Below are 22,403 nucleotides of genomic sequence, written 5' to 3'. Positions count from 1 at the left end.
AATGTTTGGTACAGCTTGATATGTTAAAATTTTGAGGTATAAGTGAAATAATGAAATGTCTACACAGTATTAGTTTACTTACATGTATTAAATATACTAATTTAGATATGTTGCTTTTTCCACCATTATATTTTATATTTATAATCACTACCATATAATAATTATTGCTCTGCATTTAAAAATCTTTTAATAGCTCATTTTAAAAAATGCAGATTCCAGATTTTACAGATTGAATTTATGTTATGCTAAGTGACATCTCCCATCAATATGTTGTTGATCAAAATAAAGTAATTAAGAGAGTGACCCATTAGTATGAGAGACTGTAAGGAATGGAGTACACAGTGACTTCATCTTTTCTGAGAGGTAATTTGCGTTAAAAATCTTAAGCAACTCTTACCTTATAAATATATATGTATGTTTACACAATAGAAATTCACAATCTATAAAAGATTTTAGTGAAGTAAGCCCTACTTAGGTTCTCAGCAGATATTTACTAAATAAATAATGAATATTTTTATAATGTCTTTTCTGTTTGTTAATATGTATTCTTTTTACAAGCAGGAAAAAACCCACAAAATTTATCCCCCTGCAAACCTGAAAAATTGTAGCTAGATGTGTGTTGTTTTCTGAATGTATTATAATACTTGTTAAAATTCCAGACTTCCATTGAAATTTAGCAAAAATGTACAGTCCTTAAATTAGCCCAGATCACGTTAGGTTTTGTTTAAGTGCTCTTAAACAAAAAGAGCACTTTTTTGTTTAAGATCCCTATGATCCCTATGTTCTTGCATTATGTAAGCAATGTGGCGAAAATTCTTTGGAATGAAAATCTACCAAAATTAACAGAGTTATTGAATAGAATTCTATTCAACTACCTATGAGTAAGAAAGTTACCATAAAAACTATCTTAATGTTTTAAAATTATTTGGGTAGTGAAGTTGTAACCAACTAATTATTTGCATGTAACTAATTAAAATCCTGTTGACCTCAGTGAAGCCAATAAGTTTTATAGGTTGTAAATACATTGGCAAACTTTTAACTAGGGTGGCAGCTGCTAGGCCCAGCCCAGTCAGGCCTATGGAGAACTGTTATTTATCTGCATTACTGGATAGTTTCAGTTCATGTTGCTATCTGCTGCCTTCCTGGTAACCCATCCTTGGTTTTCTGTCCTCAGAAACCTTTGCACCATGTTCTATCAAGCCTCCACTATACTATTTAAAACAAATAAATAGATGAAAACCCAACTGCTTTAAGTCTTTATCTTCACAGATTGTTTCCGTTGAGTTCTCCAGGAAGCAGATGCTAAAATGGAGTTAAGAATGCAAGAAGTTTACGGAGGCGGGGTTGGAGGGGTGCTGTGGGGGGTAGCACCTGTGAAAGATAAAAGGGGCAAGGAACCAGACTGGAAATGAAAGGCTCAGACCACAGTGCAGATATGACAAGGTCTCAGTCAACTGGGTGGTGAGCTCGAGAGCCTGAGGATTAGGAAGTTCTGTACGGGAAAGAATGGTGGGTGCCATAGTCTTTGCCCTGCTTAGTCTTTGGATGGGGCTATCCAGGAAAAAAGTGTGGCCTCCACTTAAAAGCTGAGGCAGATCCAGCTGGAAGCTGTCAGCCAACTCCTTGCAGTTGAACATCAAGGCCTTTCTGGAAGGGAGATCAGAGAGATGCAACTCTAATGCTGCCTCATAAATTAATTCCTCCACTGCCTCACCTCTGAAATATTAAACTCCAACACCCTACTGCCCTATCTTTCCACCATTCACTCCCTTGCTCTCATATCTGTTCTTTGATTTCATGTGAAACTTCCACTCTCTTCTTCCCTCAACCTTCTTTCAACGTTTCAGCCCGCTCTTGATTTTACTGTTTTCCCGGGTAAGCTAGTGTCAGTTCCCTATCATTTCATCCGTTCTCTAGCCAATATCCTTAAATTCCTTGCCCCTGTAGCTCAAGTGCCCACACAGCAAAACCTTGTTTATCTATCTGCCTTCTTTATTCTTATCCTCAATTTGCTAGCTTCGGCTAAAGAAAGTCAAACATTACAGATTAATGTCACATGGTTTCCAATATTAGCTGAACCCTGAACATTGTGCAGAAATATTATAACTAGGTACTTCCTTCTCACATGGATCTGAAGTAACATATTAAAATTTTTGTTTTGCAACATGGAAGAGCATGATGGGAAATGCATGGACTTTGGGGTCATGTGGGTTAGAGTTGAATTCTAGCTCTTTGCTGCCTATAAGGTCTTGCTTAACTTCTCTGGGTCTTCTTTTTCAGTCTTCAAACTGGAGCTGATATTAACTGTTGATGACAGATTGTTTTGAAGATCACAGAAAATATGTAACTGGCTTAACTGCTATCCACTGTATTCTATTGAAAACCTACCTTTCTGCTGACTACATCTCAATTCAATTCCATAATATTTTGGACATTTTAAGTTATTTCAGCAGTCCTCTTCTCCACTAGTGCAGGTTAGATAGAGGGCTCCATGTTTGTGCGCACGTAGTGAAGGCATCATCTGCTTTCTTGAATTCTACACTGTATTCCTTCCACTTTCCCTCTTGTGTGTTAAAGGAAGACAGACAGAAAAAAAAAAATTGCCTCTTTATACATTGTCAAGATTGCTGTCCTCTTTCATTGTAAATGACCTTGTATCTTTTCTATAGGTTTAGGTATGATCAGGTAGTGACCACAGTAAATTCCATTGACAAAGACATCAGTCCTAAGCAGTTCCAGGAAACATTGATGGTTCCTTGGAAGACTGGCTGAATTCCTTCCCAGATTAACGTCCTACCCAAAAGGCTGCTTCAGCAGTCCATATCTTTTCTATTTTCTCTTTGGCTATTGCATCTCAACTCTGGAGCAAAAGGAGAAGGTGGAATTCATTTTCTGTATCTCCCAGATATCAGGGACTGGAGATGAGGTGCCCTTGCCCTCTTGGCCTGGCCATACCACTTGGCTACATCTCCCCAATCTTCCTTCCTCTTATTTAGTAGTGCCAGGCAGGACAAAAACCCAGTAGCTAAGCAGATATCTACAGGGGGAGCTCAGGGAATCACAGCCTAGAATGAAGGTGTCAATGAACTTGGCCCCAAAGAATTTAGTAAATATTTCTCAAGAATGTAACATTTCACCACAATCCCTGGACCAGTTAGTAACTCCAAAAGGTCAGGAAAAGATGTTGATCAGTACTTGACTCCATTCTGGAACATGTCTACCAAGCATCATCTATAACTGACCTGGGCATACCAATGAATGTTTTTTCTTGGTGAGGTATAACAGCGCTCCATTTCTAGATTGTGTGCCCATGCCACCAATATAGTGTGCACACGTTCATTGTCCTAAGGACTGCTCATTTAATCCCCACAACAATCCAATGAGGCATTTACTATTATAATTCCCCAGTTGCAAATGAGGAAATTGAGCCACAGAGAGGTTAAGTAATCTATATGTCTTCCATTCACTTTTGTAGAGTTGAATGTATCTGTTAGAAGACCAATTAAGATTTTCAAATCCATCATCAAAAGACATAGTTTCTTAGTTTTCTTTTTTCATTATTAGGAATGATTGAGATTATAACAACCCATAATAAATTGAGCAACTTGTTATTTTTATGACCTGGAAAAGGTTATATATCATGGTCCTTGTTATATACTTGATCCACTGGAATTATCTGTTCCTTTGGATTTTTAGGCTTCATTTACAAATCTGTTTCTATCAAATGGCAATTGTTCTTTAAGAACTATTTTAATCTTAATTGCTTTGGTTTATTTTGCTACATTTTGTTGGTTTTGGTATTTTTGTAAACATTAACTTCTCATAAGGTTACCCCATATTATGCACAAGTTTTTCTTCTAATTTTGGAATATTACTTTTATCCATTGTTATATCACTCTTCAGTTCTCTGGTTGTTGTTTGCTCATTATGATAAATTTATGTAAGAAAAATACATATAAGTTCAGCTTAATCAGTTCAGAGATTCATGTACAAAGAATTTAGGACTTATGAATGGAACATTTATTTTTCATTTTAAAATAATCTTTTGATTGCAAAATTTTAAATAGTTTAATATGGTTTGATATTAAAATGCTGTTTTTAGTATATTTTCCTTTTTGTGATCTATTCTATATTTTTAAAAAGTTCCCTCACAAAACATTATCTGAATTTCATGTAAACAACCAAATTTATATATATACCCACACAAACATACACAGTCACTATTTTCATTACTTGCATTATCTCTGCTTATAAGAATAAATATCAAAATACTAAAGTTCAGTAATAAATGTGTTCACTTGTGATATTCTCCTTATGGTCTTCATGTTCACAAAAAAACAAAAATATGCCAGTTTAAAACATCAGGCTTGGTAATGGTTAGAATAGGTAATCCTTAGGCTCTGGACCTTGTGCTATGATAAATTTTAATCATTATGAGAACTATGGAAATGGGTATATTATTGATGTGTGGAAAAATATTAGTTCAGTATATACTCAGAATCTATATGTTTAAAAAAATGGATGGTTACATTTTATTTCATACACATAATATTTTCACTTAGTATTTCAATTGTTTTAATTACATTAGATCTCTATCCTCCAAGTTTAATTATAGGAAGTCAGAAATGTTCATCTTTGGTGCCAACTGCAAAAACAGCAACATGTTTTTCCTACTTGCTTTTATTCTGTCTGTAATAGGTATTGAAATATTTTACGTAGTCTCAACTTCATACATACTTTTTGTGTGTGTAGTAGTAGCATGCTCTTCACATTGATAAAAACATGTAGAAAACTGGAGTAAACAATTTTTAAAAAATACTGCTTTGGATTGAGTGGCAGTTGGCAAAGTTTTAGAATAACATATCAGCATTTATTAAACTTGCAAAGCACCAAGTTATATGTGTAACAGTTCATATATTTCTCAGAACTGTATAAAACAAGTTTGGTATTTAATAGATGTTATATGTAATATAAGATTATGGTAACTACACATCATGAAAAAAAAGATACTTTAATGTGGAGTTGACCTTGAGCAACCAACTTCCATGCACTAGAAAATCCAGGTATAACTTTTGACTTCCTAGTTGTCCCTCTGGGGATTGGTTCCAGGGCCCCAGTGGATACCAATATCTACTGATGCTCAAGACTCTTATATTGTATAAAATGGCATAGAACAATGCATACAGTCAGCCTTCCCCATCCGTAGATACCCCATTGCAGATGGAAAATACTGCTTTGATCTGCAGTTGCTTGAATTTGCAGGTGGGAAATCCCGGGGAGACAGAGGATTTGTTGAAAAAAAGAAATCCTAATAAAAGTGGACCCACACAGTTCAAACCCATGTAGTTAGTTCTGTAGTTTCCGTAAATTCTTTTTGAAATTTATTTTTTTAGTTTTTTTAAAAACCTGTACTATTCAAGTGCCATTTTAAATGAGCTAATGAACATTTAAATGAGGAAAAGAAACCAATCACATTCTTCTTTCATGTTTCTATTCTCAGAAACAGTTGACTCTTGGACAACTGTTCATGATTTGGAGAAATAAGTGGAACTTTACCAGAGGGAGACTAAATGTAAAACTGCAACTAGATAAATCACAACACAAATGTGTAAGTGGTGGACTATAAACCTAAATATAATTTAACCTCTAAAAGTTTGAAGTAGTATTTCCCAAGTATAGGGTGTTTAAAGACAAGTATAAGGCCTTTATTAGCAAACTTTCAAAACAGGAAAAAACCTCACTGGACTCAGTCTGTTAAACCGGCTTTGTAGTTTACCTCTGATGCATCCGACAGGCGCAGAGCCCACCTCCTGCAGTGTTCGACTAATATTTGTTAAATTAACTATTTTGTATCTAAATGTTGGGAGGATTATAATTTTGTGAAGTAAGATTTGAAAATGCCCTTCCCGGGATACCAGCTCCTACACTCTAGGTTCAGTTTAAGGATAGGAACTAACCACGTGGAGAAGGAACATGAAGGTGTGAGTGGTAAAACGAGTTACTCTCCCTTTGCGTACCCTGGTGCCATTTTAACTTTCTTTTGGTTGCTTATCAGTATCCGTGGGCTACTATATTGAAATTTCCCACCCCTCCCTGAACCTTTCCGTACTAAATACCCTTGGGTCTTTTTCCGACTCTACTTGTAACTGCGCACATCCCATGCTGGGGCCATTTGGTTACCTGTCTCCCCTTACAATTTGCGAGGTTATGAAAACGACGTCTTTTCATCCCTCACAGTGATCTATAAACGATGTTCGTGTAAGGCACCATGATGATATTAATCTCAATTCCAGATGAGTCTGGGAGTCCCTCAGCCTCTCCCAGATTAGTCTTTATCTCAGCCGTTGTGCTCCTAAGGCAGGTGTTCCATGTCTCTCTCGACAGGTGCCCCGCAGGACCTCAGAGATTACCCAAGGGAGGGGGGTTACTGAAAGATGGGGTGCCAGGCCATGTTACCGCCTTCTTCTCATACAGCAAGGCGCGGAGACGGCGAAAGAAGGATGCTGGTAGTTCGCATGGTCCAACCATTCGCCGCCAGCGGACTAAAACGAAGGGTGTAGTCACCACTACCCGTGCGCAGTCCCCGCCCCACGCGCCGTGCACGCCTTATGTAAGCGCCCTAGGCCCCGCCCCCGCCAAGCCCCGCCCCCGCCCCGCTGCGGCTGAGGCTTTGCTCGGAGCCGCTGAGCCTAGGCTCAGCCAGGAACCGAGCCGCCGCCACCGCGGAGCCGCCGCTTCCCGGGCCCGGGCCTCAGCCCTGCCGGCTCGGCTATGGCAGCAGCAGCCGCCGTCGCCGCCGTCGCGGCGAATCTGTCCCCTGCGCTCTCCGCTCGTCGCTGAGCAGCCGTTAACCAGCCCGCCCTCACGCCGGTGCCGCCGCGGCCCAAGCTCCGCACAAGTTTCCGCCGCAGAAGAAGCAGGAGGCGAAGGCGGGGGAGGACAAACGTGGGGAGTCGAGCGTCCCCAGCCCACCCGGCCTTCCCGCCCGCGATGTGGGGGCGCTTCCTGGCCCCGGAGGCCGGCGGCCGGGACAGCCCGGGCAGAGCCCGCAGCTTCCCAGCGGGTAAGTAACGGGACGGTCTCCTGGCTGTGGTTGGGGTCGCGGGCGACCGCTGAGCTTCGGGACCCCGCCGCCGTTCGCCTCGCTCCCCGGGCCTGGCTTCTCCTAGCCGTCTCCCCGACCCCGCCACGCGACTGACCACCCGCCGCGTTTCCTCCCGGCCGCCGACACCCCGACTCCGCGGGCTGACATCTGGCGGGCCACGTTCCCGGCCCTGTCAGCCCGCATCGCGATCTCCCAGCCCCAACTTAAAGCTCTCCTTGGCCTCTTCGAGTTGGGCTTTGTTGTCCATCCTCCTCTCTCTCCCTCGTGCGGTGTGTAGCGGACGTGGATAACGGGGCTCTCAGGGACTCGGGCCGTAAGGTCGCTGCGTCCGTGCTGCCGCGGCGGCGGCGGCGGCGGCGCCTTGGGGCGCGCCTCCGTGGGCCGCGGTCCTCTGCGCCCACGCCTGTAGCCTCTGCTTAAGGGCGCGTTTGGGGGCGGGAGGAGGCTGCTGGTGATGCCAACGCTGCAAGTGACCCCCGAGGGGACTTCAGCCCCACACTGAAGCCGGGCCACCTCCCCGCAGTCCTCCTCAGTAAGGGGATGACACGCTTTGGAGAGCCAATCGATCTCTGAGCAACGAGGGTGTTAATCCGTTTGCAGTTCTTTTGCCTCTCCCGTTCCCGTTCAAGGAAATTTTGGGGTTTGCCGCCTTGGATTTAAGAAGAGAGCTGTTTGTGTCCGACAGCCATTTCATGCCTGTATCGCTCACAAGTTGTGTAGCAGCCACCAAATTTGGATAAATCTTACCTTAATTTGGGATGAAAAATGAGACTAGGACAGTCTGCGACAAGTTGTTTGATGTTGACAGTTATTCCAGACACTTTAATCTTAATTGTATTTTGAACCCTTTCGAGAAGTTGAAAGTTACTGGACCCTTTATCCAGGAAGAGACGCCATATGTACATACATTTTTTCCTTAGTATTTTAGGTGGTTCTAGGACTCCTGTTAAGTGACCTTGTTCCATAAAATGTTTGGGCTCTATTTGTGTAGTTGACATTTTTGTATATATTTTTCAAGCTATTTTCAAAACAAAAAAGCGGAAGCAGGATTTGGAAGTTTTTTTTTTTCTTTTTCTTTTTTGCTGGTAGTATTTTCTATTTAAAAACTATCAGATATAAACTCAGATTACTAATTAAAATGTAAAATAATGCAATTCCATAACAAATAGAAATTGTATATATACTCAAGGTGTACAACTTGATGTTTTCATATGTGTACATTGTGAAATTATCTCCATAATCAACTAGTTAACATAGTCATCGCGTCACAGTTACCTTTTCTTTTTGGAGGGGGCGGAGCGGTGTGTAATGAGAATACTTAAGATCTGCCCTTTTAGCAAATTTCAACCTTACAATACGGTATTGTTAACTGTAGTCACCATGCTGTGTATTATATCTAGAGATATATCCCTTTCAAAACCCAGGGTTAGATTTGAAATAATTTTGTTAAATTTGGTCATGCAACACTTTTAGAAATAATAGTAAAAAAAATGAGTAAGAAATTGTTTTCTTTAAAATGTATAGTATTTGCCCTAAGAAGAGGAGATAGCAGTTGAGAGGTTTCCGATGCTTAAGTTTAGGAACAAATATAAAGGACGCAGGGACTCGGACTTAGGGTGGGGATTGACTGTGGAAGGGAGGGGTGGGCGGGGCAGGGGAGCGCTAGGGGGGAGGGGGCATTGGGACAGCAGTAATTGAACAACAATAAAAAAAAAAAGTAAGTTCAGTGAATGAGGAGACATTTCTTTATCCCTAAGAGGCTAGAGGGAGTGGTTTCAATGTCAGAAGCCATCTGTAATGTCTTTGTAACTTAACCATTTAAAATTTATTTGTAATATTAGCATGTTTGGAGGAATAATGTCATCCAAGAATTGTATCAATTTTTCTGTTGTTATTTCTATGAGATAGAAAACATAATGCCTAGAAGATAAGTAACTGAAGCTTTGAGGTTATAGTGTAGTCTTTAAACCTTTGCTGTGGCAAAGAATATAGTGGAAGAAGATACTTTATAAATACTAACCAAGTTTAATGAATTTGGACAGTATTTCTTTATAAGGCATATATTTTATCTTAGTTTTAATAGTGATAAACTGTTGGTAAGTCAGGATATGCCTTTCCAATAACGTTTTTTCAGCTGTATGCTGGTAATTGATTACTTTTATAGTAATAGTGATGAAATTATTTGTTATGTTACTTGATTCTCTTCTTGAGTAAACAAATATTTAAAATTATTTTCATTTAGTTTAAAAAAGTTATACATTACATGAAAGACTTTGTGTGGTTTCTTTAGCAAGTGAACAGATGGTGAAGGTCAAGATAATGACCTCTGATTGATTCATGTAGGGATTTATTTTCCTTCCTGAGAATTTGAAGAAAGTGCATATTTTAAAAATATTGTTCAGTACATCTTTTGACTAATGAGTGCTTTTCGGTCTTTTCTGAAAACAAAGGGAACCAGTTTTCTAATTGAATTAATCAGGAATTATTTTGGTCCTGAAGGTCAGTGTGAAGACAAGGATAAGTAAATAATTTCCGATATTAAAATGGGTTTTTCTCCATATGTGGGTTAAGTCTAGTTTCTGAAAACTGGTTTGTTGATACAAATATATAACTAGACTAAAGGGAAAACCAAAGGTAATACAGAACCAATGTCCTAAAAAACTGGAGAAAACTTTCTTTTTAAAGTAACGGCAGTAAAAACAAATAGGAATAATAATATGTGTGGTGTGGAAAATACTGAACTTTTAACCTTTGCTTTAGGATTTAATTTTGTTTTTGCTTTACCAACAGTTTTTCAGCTTTATACAGTAACTGTATTATAAATGAAAATAAGGTAAATATTTTCTTATTTCTGTGCACCCCTCACCCCTTTATTCTTTTTGTTGGTTTGGCAAGTGTAGTTAGAAAGCTGATTTTAAATAGAACATGTGATATATCTTTTTTGCATCTGGTTGAGTATTTGAGAATTAATTAAGTATATAATTAAGAATTATTATACTTAAAATGTATAATAATTTCAAATTTGGATGAAAGATGGATGTATTTCCTTTACGGGTTAAAAATCAAGTATGATATAGTGATATTTTGAGTACTTATACCTAGGTATATTGAATTAGTTTCTTTTTGTAAATCATACTTTAAAAATGTTAATATATTCAACCTTAAAACATTTGGAAGTAGGGTATGCCAGTTTAAAGTGTGCTAAAAGTAAAATGTTATAGAGAACACTTACATGGTCGGAAGAAATGTCACTTGTTTAGTGCCTTGAGCTTTTAAATGTACCTCTTCCGAGTTGATGCATTGCCACAAAGTAATAGTGATGTCATAATGATAGTGGTAGTAACTAATACTAAAATTTTCAAATTTTCAAATGCTAAAATTTTCTGGTGCTATTCTGAATTAGGTGGACCTAAAAGTACTGTAGTAACAATGAAACGTAACTCTTTCTCCTAAACTCTACTGGGTATGTTCTTTTATAATAGGCATTGGTGGGTGAGGGGTCAATCTCAACTTTAATGATGACTTTTGTGAAATTAACTTGATTAGTAACTGAAACTCTATCACTTCTTGGCCTGAATGAAGCTGGTAAATTGAGTCCAGGCAATAAATGGTGAGTTGACAAACTTTTGTCATGTTGTGAATATTTCTGTATGTTGAAAACAGAAAGATTTTACAGAGTCATGATTTTTCTGACTGGATGAGATGTGTTGTATGAGAAAAAGATGATAATGTGAAGGTTCCTAGGTAGTATTTTACTGAGTGATAGCCTAATTACTTCTCTCAAATTGTGTCTTAAAAAATGCAGGATGTGCCCTGGCTGGTGTGGCCCAATGGATTGAGTGCTGAGGGGTCACAGGTTGCTTCCTGGTTGGGGCATGTGCCTGGGTTGTGGGCGGGTCCCAGTTGAGGGCATGCAGGGGGTGGCTGATCAATGTGTCTCTTGCACATTGCTGTTTCTCCCTCTCTTTCTCCCTTCCTTCCCCTCTCTCGTAAAGTAAATAAATAAAACCTTTTAAAAAAATGAAGAATATGGTCATCTACATAATTTCTAAAGCTACAATGAGATACTAATTATTATGACCACTTTAAGGATTTCATATTTTATACCAGCAAAATAATAATCTAAAAAGTGGGATTTATTGTATAAAGTTATTTATTTTAAGAACGAGAATGATCAACATAAAAAAGAACATCAAATTGCTTTTTATACTAATATTTTACTTCTACTTTCTATTTTTCTTTAATTAAAAAAAATACAGTGTTGTTACCTGGCATAGTGCTTGGCACATAAGCACTTGGTAAATGTTTGTGAGTCGTAGGCATTGTACTGGACTCTAAGGATACATCATTGCACAAGACAGATAAGGTCCCAGATCTGAGGAAACTTACATTCTAGTGGGGATAAACAGTCTGTAAGTAAACTAACAACAAGATAATTCAGCTAGTGTTAAGTATGACAAAGAAAAGAAAATAGGGTGAGGTAGAAGACAATGAGTAGAGAAGCCTGCTTTGAGTAGGCTGCTCAGGAAAGGCCTTCTCAGAGAGGCCTGAATGATGGGAAGGAGCCAGACATGAGGGAAGGAGTGTTCAGGCAGAGAGGGTACAGAAACAGTCCCATGATGGGAATTTGGGGATTTGGAGGAATGTGAAAGCTGGAGAGTCTGGAACATAGTAAGCAGGGATGTGAAGTGATGGAGGTCTGATGATGGAAGGCAATGTATGAAGTTTGGATTCTATTCTACAGGAGGGAAACTAACTATGAATGGATGGGAAGATGACTGATCATTCTTCTATTCAGCACACATTGAGTGCCTGCTGTGAGACATTGTTTTATGTACTTGGGGAATGGAGCAGACATCCCTTACTTGTCCTTGGGGTTTACAGATCTCATCTGGCTCCTTTTGTGGGGGTGGGAAAAATTGTGGAGGGGTGGGGGAAAGAATAGTAGTAGAGAAGCAGGTTAACAGGTCGTTGTAGTAATTAGGTGAGAGATGATGGCTTGGATTAGAGTGGTTAGACTGGGTTTAGAGAGAAGAGAATGGTTTTGGAATATATTTGAGAAATAAAGCTGACAGAATTTATTGATAGTTTGGAGGTGGCAAATGAGGGAAAGGAGAGTCAAAGATGGTATCTCAGTTTTGGCTTCGGTAATTACAATGGATGGTGGTGTCATTTCCTGAGGTGGGGAAGAGTGTGAGGAAAATAAGTGAGATCAAGAGTTCTATTTTGGCCATGTGAAGTTTGAGATGCTCTTATAGAGGTTCATGTAAGAGTTGAGTAGGAAGTTGGTTATACAAGTCTTGTGCTCAGCAGGGAGATGGAAGAGGTAGAGGTAGAATTTTGAGAGTTACCTGTGTGTTTTCGGTGTTTAAAGGTGATCACATGGAGAGGGTATAGAGGAGATAGTAGAGACTATAGATGAGACAGCCGAGAATCGAGCTCTGGAACACAATGTTCTGGTAAGGTAGAGAAAGAGAAACCATCCAAAGAGACCAAGAAGGAGCAGCCAGTAAGGTGAGAGTAAAACCAGAAGAGCGCCGTGATGCAGAAGAGAGGAGACTGATGAAGGAAGGAGCAATCACCAGTCTTGTGCTTTCAAGAGGCCGCGTGAGATGTCAGAAGAGAATGGATCAGCGCTGTGAATGGATCAGTTTCAGTGAGAGACTCAACAGTTTAAAACTGGCAGAGATTAGAGACGCTCTAATCCAGTCATCTGACTTTATTGTGTAGACATTGGTGTATGAGTGCTCAATAAATGTTTGAATTGCTTTCTCCTTACCACTTCTCAAACTAAAGTAACCAAATGTCTGGGTTTGCTTGGGACGTTCAGCTTTAAAACTAGGGTAAGTGCCTCCTGGGATGCCTTCCATTGAACAGTGGCTGAGCCTTGACTAGAGGACTCTGCCCAGGGCATCTGAACCAGTGTAAGTTTTTCTTCCCATCAGGATAGATCTCAGTCAGAGGACCAGACTTTGGTATTTAGTTTTATTTCATGTTTTAGCCTAAGAATCTGATTGAAAATAGTACAGGTTTCCCTTGCTATCTGAAAGAGGAGCATTCTTCGTAAGCCAAAATGGAGTAAAACAAAGACGTTATTAACAGTAAATTATATGGAAAAATTTTTGTGTGTCCCCAAGTGCTCACAATAACCTACCAAATCATACCAAATAACACATAAAACCTAAAATAACCTTAACATACAGTAAAAGCAGTGCCGTTCTCACCACTCAGGGTGGACACTGCCTTTACAATGGCTTACTGCAGTGCAAACACTAAAGATTTTTTGGTTTTCATCTTTTTTTTTGTAAAAGCAAAAATCCTCTCCAGGTCTCTTTCTGTTGTTGAAAACAGGTACAGATAGTCCTTAACTTATTAAGATGGGTTCTGTCCCAATAAAGCCAGCATAAATTAAAAATATTCTAAGTTCAATAATACATTTAATACACCTAACATCATAGCTTAGACTAGCCTAAACATGCTAAAGCATTAGCCTAAAGTTGCACAAAATCATCTAACACAAAGCTTTTTTTATAGTAAATTATGGAATATCTCATGTGATTTATTATGTGTATTGCTTTTGTACAATCATAAAGTCAAAACTGTAGTTAAACCATTGTAAGTTGGGGACTGTCTGCACTAATGCAGGTGTTTTGTACAAGCAAAGTGGCATAAAGCAAACTTTTGAAAAGCAGGAGATACCTGTAATTTTATGTCTATTTTTGCTTCTTTTGTGATAAATTGTTCTAAGACTTCATTAGGTAATGCTAATAATTTAAGTTGATAAGAGTTTGAGTTTAAGGAGAATGAATTTAAGATCAGGAACTTTGTTTTAAGTCCTCTTCACATAGATACCTAGTAAATAAATTTGATTTATTGTTGCTACGTTTTAGTACTGCAGTTCAGAATCCTGAAATGAACTACAATTTTTATTTATCCTTCTGGAAGATAATTTTATGAAGATTTGGATTACATTTCATATAAAGTTTAAAGTTTTCTATGAGGTGGTTACATTACTCTTGTGGAGGCAGAGATTGCATGTTTATTGACCATTAGAAATACATACTGCCTTGCCATGACATTACTAAAGATTTTCTGAAGCCTGTTCATTAATACTGAGTATTCCATTTCATTTTAGGAATAATGTACTGACAGGTTTGACTAGAACTTAAGTTCTTTAATATTGGGGAGGTATTTATAAATTTTCTCAACTTATTTTGGAATATTAGTTTTAAAACACTCCAAAATAAGTTGAAATTTAGACTACTCTTTGTCCCCAGGTACACAAATTAACCTAAAATGTATCAAAGACCAGAATATAAGACCTGAAACAATAAATTACATAGAAGAAAATGTAGATACTAAACTTATGGGCATTGGTCTTAAAGAGGGTTTTATAAATTTGACCCCAAAGGCAAAGGAAATAAAAGCAAATTAAATGAAAAAGAAATATAAATAAATCAAACTAAAAAGCTTCTGCACAATGAAAGAAACTGCCACAAAACAAAAAGGCAGCTAACCGAATGGGAGAAGATCCTTGCAAACAATGGCTCTGACAAGGGATTAATATCTAAAAATACAAAGAACTCATACAACTCAACACCAAAAACCAAATAATCCAATTAAAAAATGGGCACAGGACCTTAAAAGACACTTCTTCCAAAAAGACATACAAATAGCCAACAGATGTATGAAAAGATGTTCAACTTCACTAGCTGTTAGGGAAATGCAAATTAAAACTATTACAAGATACCACCTCACACATGTTGGAATGGCTGTTATCAAGATAAATAATGACAAGTGTTGGGGAGGTTGTAGAGAAAAAGGAACCCTCAGTCACTGCTGGTAGGAATGTAAACTGGTACAGCCACTATGGAAAACAGTAAGAAGGTTCCTCAAAAAATTAAGAATAGAGTTACCATATGATCTCTATTTTATACCATACACAAAAATCAACTCGAAATGGATTAAAGACCTGAACATCAGACTTGAAACCATGAAAGTCCTAAAAGAGAACATAGGAAAACATAGGCCCCATAGGGGGCCTAGCAACCCCTTTTCTGGGCATCTACCTGGGAAATTTGAAAACATTTATTTGCAAAGATGTATGCACCCCTCTGTTTAATGCTGCATTATTCATAGTGGCTGTGTAATGGAAACAACCGAAGTGTCCTTAGATAGATGATTAGATAAAGATCATGTGGTACATACTTCTATGTACAATGGAATACTACACAGCTGTAAGATGAAATACTGGCATTTTTGACAACATACATAGATGGATATTGAGAATATCATGCTAAGCAAAATAAGTCAGACAGAAAGTCAAGAACCATATGATTTCACTCATATATGAGATATAAAACTGAAAGCAACAAGGGAACAAACAAACTCATAGACATGGGTAACATTATGGTTGTACAGAGGGCAGGGGGTTGGGGAGATAGTAAAGGGTAAAGAGGGTCAAGTATATGGTGATGGAAGATGATTTGATTTTGGTGGTGGGCACACAATGCAATGTCATTTGTAATTTACACTTAAAACACACAAGTATAATTTTATTAACCAGTGTCACCACAATAAATTTAATAAAAACTAAAATTTTGTTTTAGTTTGGCTTGTGAATGTATTGTGTTCAGCACTTAGATTCTTAATGTCAGAAAATAAAACAGCTAATTGAGAAATACTTAGCCTACTCTGCTTCCTTTGGAGATCATGGCTACATACATAAAAATAACATGTATTAGGTCTAACAACTTTTTTATTTAGGAAAATTTATTTTCATTATCTCCTGGACATGGATAATCTTTTGTTTTGGCATAATTTGCTGCCATGTAGCATATTTTCTTTATTAGTTGATATTAAATAGTTGAAGTCAAAAGCAAAGGAAAACCCCTCTGGAATACCATTTGATATACTCCCTCATGTTTTTGGTGGTTTTATTAAAAACTTAACAATTTTTACTGTATTTTATTTTTCCAGTTTATAAACAAACAATGGCTATGAGAGACTAAATTAAATACATGGGCCGCATTCCCCATAACTATTAAAATAATCTTTAAATACAACATTTCATATACCAAAAGATAGGACTCTTTGGCCTGTCACACACTGAAATCAGCAGGCATGTAATTTTTTTTCATAGAAAGAGGTAGTTTTATCTCTGTTGGTTGCTACTCTAACCCTCTTGAGTTCCTTGTTTTATATAATGAGTACTTGGTGAGTATTTATTGGTTTGAATTCATACTTTTACTGTGAAAGGCGAACCACTTATTTATCCTCTGGTTATTTTTCTTAATTGAGGTAATTTAAACCTTAACCTGAACTGACCTTAGTTTAAAGCTCTTCCTTGTTATACTGAGGAAGAAATGAATTGAAAATAAAATTCAGAACCACATCTGAAGAATACAGTTTTATACATTTTGTGGTAATATTTTTTAAAATTACAGTAGTTAAGGAATGAACTTCCAGATTTCCTTTTTTTAATTTAAAAGCAAAGAATACTAGCTGTTGATTACGTAGAATTCAGTTTAATTCCTTAAATGCACAAAAGCCAATTCCAGTTTGTTTGAGATATAATTGTTATATAACATTGTATTAGTTTAAGGTATACAGTATAATGACTTGATATATGTATATATTATAATATTATTACCACAGTAAGTTAACATGCATCACCAGATGTAGTTACAATTTTTTTTCTTATGATGAGAACTTCTAGAGTTTACTCTTAGCAACCTTCAGATATGCAATACAGTATTAACTGTAGTCATTCTGCTGTAAGCTAATCCTCAGAATTTATAACTGGAAGTTTATACTTTTTGACCATCTTTACCTATTTCCCCCATCCCTTGTCCTTGGCAACCACCACCAGTTTGTTCTCTATTTTCATGAATTTGTTTTTTGTTTTTTCGTTTAGATTTCACATTTAAGTGTGCTCATGTGGTATTTGTCTGTCTCTGTCTGACATAGATAACTTAACATAATGTCCTCAGGGTCCATCCATATTGTCACAAATGACAGGATTTCCTTATTTTTTATGGCTGAATAATATTCCATTGTATACAAACACCATATTTTCTTTATCCATTCCTCCATTGATGAACGCTTAGGTTGTTTCCATGTCTTGGCTTGTAAATAATGCCACAAAACATGGGTGCTATATCTTCTTGAGATAGTGATTGTGTTATATATACCCTGAAGTGGGGATTGCTGAATCGTATATATATATGGTACTTGTATTTTTAGAGTTTTTTTTTTTTTAATTCCTCACCCAAGGGTATGTTTATTGATTTCAGAGAGAGAGGAAGGGGTAGGGGAAGAGAGAGAAACATTAATGTGAGAGAGAAACACTGATTGGTTGTTTCCTATACAAGCCCTGACTGGGGGGTTGAACCCCCAACCCAGGTATGTGTCCCGACTAGGAATCGAACCATTTTGTGTATGAGAAATGATGCTCCAACTAATTGAGCCACCTGACCAGGGCTATTTGTAGTTTCTTGAGGATCTTCATACTGTTTTCCACCATGGCTATACTAGTTTATATTGCCACCAATAATATGCAAGGATTTTCTTTACATCCTTACCAATATTCGTTATTAAATTTTCATAATAGCCATTCTGATAAGTGTGAGGTGATGTCTCATTATGGTTTTGATTTGCGTTTCCCTGATTGTTAGTGGTACTAATGTACCTTTTCATGTACTTGAGGACCATTTGCATGTTTTTGAAAAAAAATCTGTTCAGAACCTCTGCCTATTGTTTAATCAGATTTTTTTTTTTTTTTGCTATTGAGTATGAGTTCCTTATATTTTTTGGATATTAACCGTTTATCAGCTATATAATTTACAGGTATTTTCTCCCATTCCATAGGTTGCTGTTTCATTTTTTTTTCTGTGCAGAAGCTTTTTAGTTTGTTACTCATTTATTTTTGCTTTTATTGCCTTTGCTTTTCATGTCAAATAAAAAAAATCATTGTCAAGACTGATGGCAAGGAGTTTACCTCCTATGTTTTCTTTTAGGACTTTCATGGTTTCAGGTCTGATGTTCAGGTCTTTAATCCATTTTGAGTTGATTTTTGTGTATGGTATAAAATAGAGATCCAGTTTCTTTCTTTTGCATGTGGCTGTCCAGTTTTCCCAACACCTTGTGTTGGAGAGACTATCCTTTCTCTGTTGTTTATTCCTGGCACCTTTGAAGTAAATTAATTGACCATTATGTGTGGGTTTATTTCTGGGCCCTCTGTTTTGTTCCATTGCTCTGTGTGTAAATTTTTATGCCTGGTACTTTAAAAAAATATCTTTACAGATTCATTTAATTATCACAATAACCCTATAAAATAGGTACTATAATTTTTTCTTTTACATATGAAGAAACTGAGGCACAGATTGGTTAAGTGAGTTACTCAAGGACTCATTACTAAAAGTGGTGGTACAGAACTTGAACCCAGGCAGCCTGATTTCACATTCTACATTCTTTTCCACTGAGCTATTCTGTTAACTCTATAATAAAAGGAGATAATTAAGACTATTGGAGTCAATTACCCTAGAGATAAACAGAATTGAAATGTAATGGAGAACTGGGATAGAGAAAATAGATATCACTATATTAAGTTTCTTCCATCTTAGCTAGATATTCTCCAGTGTTGTACAGGATTTTCTGTTTATTTATTTTTGGTGGTTAATATTAATATGAATATTTAAAAATGTTTTTTAATGTTCTATTAAATTTTTTATTACTTTTTTTGGTCTCTTGACCCTACTAGAGATTGTTTTCCTGTATTTATTTGGAATTTTGGTCATAAAGTCCTAAAGCCATTTATAATTATTGGTATATTTTTAGCTGCTTTGGAAATATTTACTGATCTTTAAATAGATACTTAAAAGCAAACTGGCTCAAGGGATAGTTTAAAATCTCTTGGATTTAAAAATAAACAACCACCACCAAGAAAAACCCCTGCCTTCTTCTAAATGGAAGGAGATTTTTTAGATCTAATTATAAGTCTTCCAAAATTTTAATTTTATACCATGGGTGTTTATTGGGTACTCAGTGGTAATAATGACTACATTTATTAAGACCCTGCGTAACTATGCAGCTCTGTATTAGAGACTAAAAAAAGAAAAAAAGTTGTCTTTTAATTTTCCCAGGTTGGTTAAGGAGAAGAAAGTCTTATACATATGGGTTAATTTAATTTAGTAAATGCTGTCACAGAATTTTGAATGATGTATTGGGAGAGCACAAAGTAGTAGTCATTTAATGCCACCTGGAGGAATCAGAAAACATTTAGAAAAGTTAGTTCTATAGAGAAGGGAATAGCTTGGAGTGAAAAAAGAACCTAATCTATTTAGAGGCAGTGATTAGATATGTGTGACCAGAGAGACTGTAGGGGAGCCGGAATGGGGGAAGTAGGGGTTGCAAAGTATTAGAAAATGAAGCTGTCAATTGGTATGCCAAACTTAGTGAGTTTGAGTTTTATTTAGTATGTGGTAAGGAGCCCACAGACCTATGTGAGCAGGAGGATGACATAAATGTACTTGATTTTAAGAAAATAATTCTGATAGTAGGGTAGAGTCTGGCTCTGGAGTCACTCCAACAGGAGATCTTTGCAGCAGCCCAGCGGAAAGGTATGATCTGTGACAGTGGGGATGGGGGGTCCTCCTTCGATCAGTGCTTCTGAAATGGACTGGACAGTTTTAGAAACTGATTTAGATACACGCCTTATTTAAGGAAAAGAGATTTTTTTGTTGGATTTTTTGGTATTCCCTGGATTTATTCTTCTTTTTAAGTTGTACATTAGTTTCTATTGATGGTAGAATTGGGCAGTTGGAGGTCACGTTCTGAACTTCGTGCAGAAGTATTGTGTACTTGCTAATATTTCAAAGATGTTAAAATGTGGGATACAGGCATCTTTTGTCATATTAGGGTTAATGTGCTTTGATATTTTCTGTTTTGTTTGCTTTTATTTAAAACGATTGGTCTCAATCTGCTGAATGGGAGATAACCTGCATTTTGAAAAACACTGCAATTTGTACTCCTGATTTGTAGTATATATTCAGCTTTTTATGTAAAAGTGTAAATCTGCTTTGTCATTGGTCTTATTTTTATTTTCTTTTGGTTTAGAGTTGTCATTAAAAAGTAAGATTGGTGGTTGTTCTAAGTGTAGTTACAGGCATATTTTAAAAAGCTTCAGAAAGAAAATAAAATATAATGGGTTACTTTTTTTACTATAATCTTCCAATATTTTCTATGTGAATTTTTAAAATACGTTATCCCTGGACTTTCAGCATTTGGTGTAAAGGAGTTGAAATTGATACTAAAAATGTAAAATACTGCCTTCCAAAGAGAAGTTGAAATGTATGCTGTATTGGGATCTTTGCTATTCTTACCGGAATGCTCCTTGTTCTAGAGGTAACTGGTTTTACACAATCATTCAATTGCTTTAATATGATAGGACCTAGGTAAGACTTTAATTGTTAGAGATCACTGAACCTTATTTATTTTTTTTAAGTGCACAGCACATATCACCCTGCCTAGTGTGGCTCAGTTGTGTGGAACATCGTCCCCTGAATGGAAATGTCATGTGTTTGATTTCCTGCCAGGGCATATACCGAGGTTGTAGGTTCAATCCCCAATCAGGGTGTCTATGAGGAGGCAACCAATTGATGTTTCTCTTTCACATCAATGTTTTTCTCTCTCTCTGTCTCCCTCTCTCCCTTCTTCCCCTTTCTCCAAAAGCAATGAAAAAATATCCTCTAGTGAGGATTTAAAAATAAGGTACATAGCACATATCTAGAAATTCAGTCGTTCCCATTTCAGTAGCATAGTCATAACTACTGTATGAGAAAATTTTCCTTATTATATCACCTGGCAAGCATATTCATGGCTAGTTCTTACTGCTTTGTGATTCTGGATTGACTTGAATACAGACAAGACTTTTATTCTCAAGAATGAACGCATTCAATCTAAAATAAAGGTTAGAATGTTATTTTATTCATGACATTTGTAGTTATTACCAGTATTCTAGGTACATAAAATATACTGGACCTTTTTTATTTTTATTTTTTTTAAAGAAACATGTCTAGCCCTGGCTGGTGTGGCTCAGTGGATTGAGTGCCGGCCTGCGAACCTAAGGGTCGCCAGTTTGATTCCTAGTCAGGGCACATGCCTGGGTTGCGGGCCAGGTCTCCAGGATGGGGTGTGCAAGAGGCAACCACACATTGATGTTTCTCTCCCTCTCTTTCTCTCTTCCCCTCTATAAAAATAAATAAATAAAATCTTTTTTTAAAAAAAGAAACATTTAAAGATTAAAACAAATCTGAGGTCAGGCTGGAGAAGATCAAATCATTATAGATAATTCTATCATTTTACTCTGTTATTGTCATTTTGGGAAACCTGAATGAATTGCTTTGCTTCCTCTAAAGGAAAAGTTTGGCAAAAATAAGATCATTTGGCAAAAATAAATACCAGAAAACTAAAAGCATAAGGGTCAAAGAAATTACCAGTAATCCTACCACCTAGAGAAAACCAGTAGTATTTTGTTATATTTCTTTCCAGTTGCTCTGTGCATTCTTTGTTTGAATATTTAAAGTATACTGGCTGCCACGCTGATTAAGATCTGGAACACATGGTCCTTTAGTATTACTGCAGTCTAAAAGGAGGACAGATACGTGAACAGATAATTTCAGTTTGATGTGTTGGGTGCTAAATTAGAGACAGTGAAAACAAAAGTTAAGAGAATTCCTAGACAATATGAAATCTGAGGTTACTTGTGAATTTCCTGTGAAATTTTATTCCTGTGAAATATAGGAACATAAGCATTTTATACTTTTAGATCTTCTTCATTATTTTATTTATTTTTTAAGAAAGCAGGAAAATAATTTATCCCAAAAGATGGCAGAAGTAAGAAATTCATTCTGAAAACATACTTTGGTGCGATTCTGTTAGGACAGAGCTCCCCTAGAGCATACTCTCCTGTTGGCTTCTGCACTGCAGTCTTATTGTCTCATGACCTTTTAAACACGTCACAGATTCCCATGTTGTGAGCAAGCAGGAGCCATCTTCAAATCCATAGGTTCCAAGGAGAGAGGGAGTGTTTCTCAGAAGACTAGCACCTTCTATCTCAGAAGAGTATATACACATTATATGTCGTTAGCACAGTTTAGATTAAGGAGGCACATAATTTGTCAAAGTGTAAAAAAGGTACAGGAAGAAATACTGCATTGTAGAAAAAGGTATTCAGCTGTGGTGTGAATGTTTAAGGCAGCTGATGGCCCAAACAGGCAAGTCAAGGGAGGTGGTCTGT

At 37.1% G+C, this 22,403-nt stretch overlaps 1 protein-coding gene across 2 annotated transcripts in view; it reads left to right on the top strand.

The window, feature by feature from the left end:
- Positions 1 to 5,493: 5,493 nt before the first annotated feature.
- Positions 5,494 to 22,403, top strand: part of CEP85L (centrosomal protein 85 like) — a 132,136-nt gene continuing 115,226 nt past the window's right edge. Inside the window, exon 1 of one of the 2 annotated variants that reach the window (XM_054569877.1) lies at positions 5,494 to 5,615. In XM_054569877.1, coding sequence (XP_054425852.1) covers positions 5,528 to 5,615 — 88 coding nt within the window. In that variant the 5' untranslated portion in view covers positions 5,494 to 5,527. Of the gene's footprint in view, positions 5,616 to 6,652; positions 7,064 to 22,403 lie in introns of those variants that run through there. The other variant, XM_054569876.1, reaches the window with a different exon arrangement.

This window comes from Pteronotus mesoamericanus, unplaced genomic scaffold (assembly GCF_021234165.1).
Source record: "Pteronotus mesoamericanus isolate MK-2021 breed Mesoamerican mustached bat unplaced genomic scaffold, CSHL_Meso_final contig_20, whole genome shotgun sequence".
In the NCBI taxonomy this organism is placed as follows: domain Eukaryota; kingdom Metazoa; phylum Chordata; class Mammalia; order Chiroptera; family Mormoopidae; genus Pteronotus; species Pteronotus mesoamericanus.
This window is presented reverse-complemented; position numbering and strand designations above follow the sequence as displayed.